This window comes from Salmo salar, chromosome 03 (genome assembly GCF_965601325.2).
Source record: "Salmo salar chromosome 03, fSalSal1, whole genome shotgun sequence".
Classification (NCBI taxonomy): Eukaryota; Metazoa; Chordata; class Actinopteri; order Salmoniformes; family Salmonidae; genus Salmo; species Salmo salar.
Genome location: NC_138293.1, coordinates 44,425,453 through 44,433,727, shown reverse-complemented (window position 1 = coordinate 44,433,727; position 8,275 = coordinate 44,425,453). Strand labels below are relative to the sequence as shown.

The 8,275-nt window shown below is 41.3% G+C and overlaps 1 protein-coding gene across 1 annotated transcript in view; it reads right to left on the bottom strand.

The window, feature by feature from the left end:
• Nucleotides 1-1,977: 1,977 nt before the first annotated feature.
• Nucleotides 1,978-8,275, bottom strand: part of LOC106600499 (excitatory amino acid transporter 5) — a 97,451-nt gene continuing 91,153 nt past the window's right edge. The window contains exons 9-12 of the mRNA XM_082973097.1: nt 8,078-8,212; nt 7,630-7,706; nt 5,043-5,065; nt 1,978-2,226 (exon numbers count right to left, since the gene is read on the bottom strand). Coding sequence (XP_082829223.1) covers nt 1,978-2,226; nt 5,043-5,065; nt 7,630-7,706; nt 8,078-8,212 — 484 coding nt within the window. The remainder of the gene's footprint in view (nt 2,227-5,042; nt 5,066-7,629; nt 7,707-8,077; nt 8,213-8,275) is intronic.

The window sequence follows — 8,275 nt, the reverse complement described above, 5'->3', positions numbered from 1 at the left end:
TGCGGGTGGCGGCTAGCACAGATCTGATAGACTCTAGCCCTAAGTCTGTGAGAGATCTGAGAATGTATCCATTAGAGGAGCATTTAATAATGTTTGCATGTTTCCTGTGTCGCTTTGTGTTCTGGGTCTACTTTGAACCCTTTACATTTCCTGTCTTTTTGTTCACCATAAGGTGCCAAATATGTTTTTTGTGATGCCAAGAAAATGAAACTCCAAAAATCCAACTAGCTATCCAAAAATACGGGTTTCAAATAAGAAAACCAACTCATCAGACAATCAAAACATACTACACACCACAGTTCAATAAAATGTGTATTTGTGTTTCCTTACAATATATTTCCATTTTTTGCCCTTTTTTTATACAGAAAAACAGAAAACATCTAGTGCAATTGGACTAGATTAAACAATTAATAATTGTTCATTTCATAACAAAGATAAAATGGTGCCTGTTGAGTCATACTGTATGTCTATACAAACTGCAAATGATTTTTCACTTTTAAAATAAATATATGTACATATGAAGCGAAGTTCAGAGTATGGCCTGTGGTTGTTTTGTTGCAGCTTGCTGCTCTTGCACTGAATGTATTAGGTGTAACCCCATATGTTCTGTGGTGTACCCATACTGTATTATCTCCCCACATGCTTTTCCTTTGTACTTTAAGGCAAAGAGGGAATAGGGTGTGCGCAAAGAACTTGACACTGCAGAAATGTTTCAACAACGGTTAACACCTCCCGGAGCAGTATGGCTCTTACACATACCTGTCTCTGTCATTGTGTGTCCCCCAAATGGCATCCTATTCCCTACCATATATAGTGCGCTGTATAGAGAATAGGATGCCATTTGGTACACAGCAATTGTTTCCATCATGCCAGTCACCATATATGAGGCAGTTGTGTACTACCTTGTTTAAGGGGATAAAAAGGCAAAGAAGATAATGGGAAGGACATTTTAAGGAGGAAAGGTATCAAAAGGTTTAAATCAGAGAGAGAAGCAATATGTGTCAGTTTGCTGAGGAAGAAGAGCAGAGTAGAGTGTATTTGAGTTCTGTAGATCCCTTCTCTGTTGAATGTGAACACGAATGTCTTGAAAAGCCATTCTAGATATCGATGAAAGAGGTCTTCAGAAAACTTAACAGCCAGTTTAAATGTACCGGTCAGTTTCTCAATGATATAAAACGTTTAGATAGCCTATGTATCCCTTTGTTTCAGATGTGGAGATTAAAACAAACTGATTCTAGATTTTACCTTAGCGACGATCATACTACGCTCAGTTACTTAGGTCACAGTAACTGATTGCCTCGATGCCTGTCTGCCTGCTTCATATAGCAAGCCACGGCCACATGATTTACTGGCTATAGGAGCAAACCATTGAACGTGGTGGTGTACCTAATAAACTGTGTAAAATGTCTTCTCATCGTATGAAATGTCTCCTCATCATAGAGAATGTCTCCTCAATAAATAGAATGTTTGCACTTCATATAGAATGTCTCATCATATAGAATGTCTCAATGTATAGAATGTCTCCCACCATATCACTCTGCTGCTGGTGCATAGTATAATAAGTCTTGTAAATATGTACACAAAAATATACACAATCATAGTGGGTCGTAATATACGTAATGTAGAAAATCGTATTTTCTTTACACATCCTCTGAATTGCATCCACAGTGGGCCATAATGTGCCAGCAAGGGTCGGGTTGGTCGTCCCGAGCTCTGGAGCAGTTAGTGAGTCCTTCCTCTCTCCCTCTCTCCCCTGTAGCTATGATCCTGGCTACATTCAGTTACTCTACACTTTTTCCAAAGTATGCATTTTCCCACTTCTCATCATGGATTTAAAAGCGTAGGATTGGTGTAGGCTAAGAATTGGCTGGAGGGAGTTGTTAGATCCACCCTTATTAGATCCATGACGGGGAGTGTGCAAGTGCACTCTTCGGGAGAAGTGTGACGAATCAGGATGCAGCTCAATGATAATTATGTCTATACGTTGGTCTCCAGGCCATTCATGTCGATGGAGCAGTGGTCCTTGACCTTGTGCTCCCTCTTGTGTTGGGGAGCATGGGGGTTCCTCTTCCTTTGCTCCGGCCGTACCCCCTCCTCCAGCTGCATTAGACGAGCTACGTCCGGGCTCCCCGGTCCGCAGGGAGGGGGCTGGTACACACCGTTCTTCTGGTACGTCATCATCTGCTGGATGCTGATCATGGGCTTGGTCTCGCAGATCAAAGGTACCTGAAGGGGGTAGAAGACAACGGGAGGTAGAAGAAGGAACCAATCCATGAATTTGTGCTAAAGCAAAGAATTCCCTATGCAAAACAAATGGATAGGTCCACTGCTGGTTCAAATGTCAGGACGCAATGGGAGGTACAAAGAAAACAAAAATGTTAAACGGCCAACACATTTGGATATATTGTAAGTTGCAATTGAAACTTTGTTTTAATGTTCTTTTATCTCATAACAACATGTCTGTATAGCCAAAATGATAATTCCCTATGCAAAACAAATAGCTGTGGCAGTGACTACTGTACCTGATCTAATATTTGTATTATGTCCAGAGAAATTAGGAAACTAATCAGGTTTAGTTGATGGAGTGAAAATATAATTGAGAAGATTATAAATATTTGAGTAAGAGGGTAATTCCCTAATAAATCCAGTCTGATTGCAAAAACAAAAATTGTTAAACAAATCAAAACATATTTTATATTTAGGATTCTTCAAAGTAGCCACCCTTTGTCTTGATGACAGCGATCTTCTGTTTACCACCCCTACCTTGTCACAACACAACTGATTGGCTCAAATACATTAAGAAGGAAAGAAATTCCACAAATTAACTTTTAATAAGGCACACCTGTTAATTGAAATGCATTCCAGGTGAATACCTCATGAAGCTGGTTGAGATAATTCCAAGAGTGTGCAAAGCTGTCATCAAGGCAAAGGGTGGCTACTTTGAAGAATATAAAATATAAAATATATTTTGATTTGTTTAACACTTTTTTGGTTACTACATGATTCCATATGTGTTATTTCATAGTTTTGATGTCTTCACTATTATTCTACAATGTAGAAAATAGTAAAAATAAAGAAAAACCCTTGAAAGAGTAGGTGTGTCTAAACTTTTGACTGGTACTGTAGGTAGAGGTAAAGTAACTATGCATAGATAATAAACAGTGAGTAGTAGCAGCATAAAATAGTCTGGGTAGCAATTTGATTAACTGATTAGCAGTCTTGGGTTGGGGGTAGAAGGTGTTTGGGAGCCTTTTGGACCTAAACTTGGCTCTCCAGTACCGCTTGCTGTGCGGTATAGAGAACACAGTCTATTACTTCGTTGAGTTTTTAGGGCCTTCCTCTGACACCACCTGGTATAGAGGTTCTGGATGGCAAAAAGCTTGGCCCAATGATGTACTGGGCCATACGCACTACCCTCTGTAGGGTCTTGCGGTTGGATGCCGAGCAGTTGCCATATCAAGTGGTGATACAACCAGTCAGGATGCTCTCAACGGTGAAGCTGTATAACTTTTTGAGGATCTAAGGACCCATGCCAAATCTTTTCAGTGTCCTGAGGGGGAATAGGCATTGTTGTGCCCTCTTCACAAATGTCTTGGTGTGTTTGGACCATAATAGTTTGTTAGTGACATGGACACAAAGGAAATTGAAGCTCTCGATCCACTACACTACAGCCCTGTCAATATCAATGGGGGTGTTTAGTCTCAGGGTCCTTAGCTTAGTGATGAGCTTTGAGGGCACTATGGTGTTGAACACCGAGCTGAGTGTGGAGTGTAGTAGAGATTGCATCATCTGTGGATCTGTTAGGGCTGTATGCAAATTAGAGTGGGTCTAGGGTTTCTGGGAAACACGTGGGTACAGTATTACAGACTCGGTCAGGGAGAGGCTGAAAATGTCACTGAAGACACTTGCCAGTTGGTCAGCGCATGCTCTGAGTACACGTCCTGGTAATCCGTCTGGCCCTGCGGCCTTGTGAATGTTGACCTGTTTGAAGGGCTTACTTACATCGGCTATGGAGAACATAATCACACAGTTGTCATGAACAGCTGGTGCTCTCATGCATGGTTCAGTGTTGCTTGCCTTGAAGCGAGCATAAAAGGCATTTAGCTCATCTTGTAGGCTCTCATAACTGGGCAGCTCGCAGTTGGGTTTCCATTTGTAATCTGTAATAGTTTGCAAGCCCTGCCACATCCATCGTGTGTTAGAGCCGGCATAGTAGGATTCGATCTTAGTCCTGTATTGACGCTTTTCATTATATGGGAAGTGTTGAGTTCGGTAGGGAGTACATTTCGGGCATCGTAGGGACTAGGGCTCCGCCCTAAACCAATAGGAGCGACCTTTACGATGTACAGTGAGCTCCAAAAGTATTGGGACCATGACAAATTTGTTGTTGTTTAGGCTCTGTACTCCAGCACTGGATTTGAAATAATACAATGACTATAAGGTTAAAGTGCCGACTGTATTGTAACTTCAGTTATATGAGCAGTGGTGTGTATTCATGGAGGACAAGGGAAGGCATGCTTCCCCAAATATTTGAACAATAAAACACATTTTATTATAAAAACAACTGTGTTTTTATAATTTTCCTTCAATTCGCTGAATCTATCTCACCAGCAAAATCATCCGAGCGAGGGAAACAGAGCCCCTCTGTCTCAGTGTGTGTTACCCATTCCCTGTATCTGATGCTGTATGGACAAAAAGAGTATGACATGTTGGCGCCTTAGTATTTGTTGATTGATCCCAGAAAGCATTTAGCCTCCCTTGATAATTTTTTTATCAAAGAATTAGCCAATCAGCGTCGAGCTGAGCTCAACTGTGGGTAGTCCTGGCGCACCAACCCACCACCACACATCAAAAGGAAAACATCATTGTCAGAAAAATGTGTCTGTTTCTGGTCTCCATGGCAAAAATCATCACTTTTCTAAGCCATGGATGGAGATGGGGATTTTGACTTGTGGTTTTGACTTAATTCTCCGTACAGGCCAATGTTTATAAAGGCGATTCTGATCTAACCATAAATTCATATATTGTATTGTGCCACTGGCCTGAGATGATTGAAGTTCAATATGTAGCCTAGATGTAGTCTAGTAGGATCACGTTAACTAGCTCGCTAAATTAGCTGGTTCATTGTTGCCCATGCGAGAAAGTTAGGCTAGCAGGCAGGCTAGGAAGCATTAACTTGCTTGACCATGTATGCAATATTTGCTTTGTGAACTTCACCTGACAGATGTTGCTCTTTGGTTTTGTGATGAAACAAACGTACAGTATGTGTGGTTGAATTTATTCCGCCACTGTGTGACTGTCTTTTTGTTGTCAAGGCCTCATTGTATATCACAGTGACGTATGGACGAATGGGTTATAGAGCAAACAACACAAGTATCACAAAATAGATTGTAATATGTTTTTTTTTCTTCTGGTTTGGCTTCCCCTGTGATTTTACCCATGCACAGCTACTGTATATGAGTAGAGCGGAGCCCTATAGGCTTTCTAGCCCTGTACAACTTCAGAAGACTCGCTGCAAATCATTTTGGGAGTGCCTCAATATATAGGGACACCTGTACTCTCATTGGCTGATGGTGTGTGCATAATTCATTTCTCAGGCGATACTGCTTTGCAGCAGGGTAGACCAGTAGGAATGAAGCCCCCCTATGGGGCTGAGCTCTACTCATAACTGGAGTTACAATACCCAGTAATTATCGTTCTACCTCCGACACCACTATGCAGATGTCGGCTAAAGTGGATCTGATTGAATAGAGCCCTTTTTTATTGGAAAATGGAAATTAAACTTCCTCGAATGGAAAGTTTATAACCTTGATCCTTGTGTGTCCAGAATTGTGTTAGCATGTGTTTCTCATACGCATATTACTGTGCTCCGAGCACGCAAATTGGAGCACGGGAGGGTCGGAGTCCAAATCAAAGTATGTGAAACGGAGCATGGAGGGCACTTCTCAAAAGTGCACTCCGTTTGTACATATTTTGATGTTTGCATCGATGCAAGCTTTAACAGAAAGTATGCAAAGAAATATGACGCCCTCCAGATAAAAAAATATGAAAAATACTTCAAATCAATGGCAGACATTATTTGAGCTGAAACGAGAGAATATACACTCCGACTTCAGAATGAAGTGTTTCCTATTCACATCTCACATGTTGCCTGACTACAATATTTTATCTTGATACGTTAAGAAATACATGCCGTGTTAATTTTGGCATGTTTACCTGCCTATGTACCGTAGACCGCAAGTCAATTGGGATAACTGGCTAGCTACTACTGTTAGCTAGCCAGATAACCACAAATAATTGTTAGCTAGCTAGCCACAACGAATTGAGATCTACCTTGCATAACTTTAGTTTTAGGTAATTTTTGGCTGTTAAACTATCTGGTTAGTTTTATTACGATTCACATATACAGTGCACTCGGAAAGTATTCAGACCCCTTGACTTTTTCCACATTTTGTTACGTTACAGCCTTTTTCTAAAATGGAATAAATTGTTTTTTTCCTCATCAATCTACACAAAATACCCATAATGACAAAGCAAAAACGGGTGTAAATATTTTTTTGCAAATGTCTAAAAAAAAATATTTCATTTACACAAGTATTCAGACTCTTTACTCAGTACTTTGTTGATGCGCCTTTTGTGTCGATTACAGCCTCGACTCTTTTTGGGTAGGACGCTACAAGCTTGGCACACCTGTATTTGGGGAGTTTCTCCCATTCTTCAATGCAGATCCTCTCTCCAGAGATGTTCGATCGGGTTCAAGTCTGGGCTCTGACTGGTCCACTCAAGAACATTCAGAGACTTGTCCCCAAGCCACTCCTGCATTGTCTTGGCTGTGTGCTTTGGGTCGTTGTCCTGTTGGAAAGTGAACCTTCGCCCCAGTCTGAGGTCCAGAGCACTCTGGAGCAGGTTTTCATCAAGGATCTCTCTGTACTTTGCTTTGTTCATCTTTCCCTCGATCCTGACTAGTCTCCCAGTCCCTGCCACTGAAAAACATCCCCACAGCATGATGCTGCCACCACCATGTTTCACCGTAGGGATGGCGCCAGGTCCAATCAATTTAATTTACCACAAGTGGACTCCAATCAAGTTGTAGAAACATCTCAAGGATGATCAACGGAAACAGGATGCACATGAGCTCAATTTCGAGTATCATAGCAAAGGGTCTGAATACTTACGTAAATAAGGTATTCCTGTTTTTTATTTGTAATAAATTTGCAAGAATTTCTAAAAACCTGTTTTCACTTTGTCATTTTGGGGTATTGTGTGTAGATTGATGAGGATTTTAAAATAAGGCTGCAACGTAACAAAATGTGGAAAAAGTCAAAGGGTCTGAATACTTTCCCAGTGCTCTGTAGATAGCTAGCTGATAGTCATGAAGTAAAACGTTTGCGTTGTGTATATCTTCTTTGGTTCAGTGAATGGGGAGGTGCAGCTTGAGATAATACAGTAGGGGGAGTGCAAGTGCTTCTAAAATGTCATGTTTTATGCGTTCTCCACATTCTCGTCCTCACAAGAACGTACTCGAGAACTTCCTCGGAGAATGCACTCGGAGCATGAGAGTGTGGAGCACGGTGGAATGCATATTGAGAAACAGAGTTTCTCTCACCTGCTCTCCCTCCTTGACAAAATCTTTTCTACAGATGTGAGCCATGATCCCCGTGGCCAAAGCGTCTCCCATCACATTGACCATGGTCCTGAAACGGTCTCTGGAACACAAAATGGAGGTTCAGCTGCCTTGGTGGTGGTGGGAGGCTCTGTTGGTGCACTGCACACACACTGAAGCTACAGTCTAGCAGTGTTGTGAGAGCACTAGTAACACATTACAGTATCACAGTTTTTGTGACATATTGAGATCCCTTTGTTATATATTTTAAAATCAACTTGTCGTAATATCTCAGTACAATGTTATTTTTAATAACATGATCCTATAAGACTACTTTTTGATTGACTATGTAAAATACGGAAAACTTTGCTTAGGCTTAACTTTATCAACACCTCACCCTTTATCAACTTTTATTATATCTAAATATAAATAGAAACTGGGGGTGAAGATCAAACAGAAGCGTTGTGTACTTACAACGCCCAATCCACAGCAATGATGAGTGTGATGTCATCAGTGGGTAGGCCCACTGAGGTTAGCACGATCACCATGGTGACCAGTCCGGCCTGCGGAATTCCAGCTGCACCAATACTGGCAGCTGTGGCTGTGATACTGGGATCAGGAGAGAGAGGAAATTAAACCAGTGACCTTATTAACTGTATTAGCACAAATCTG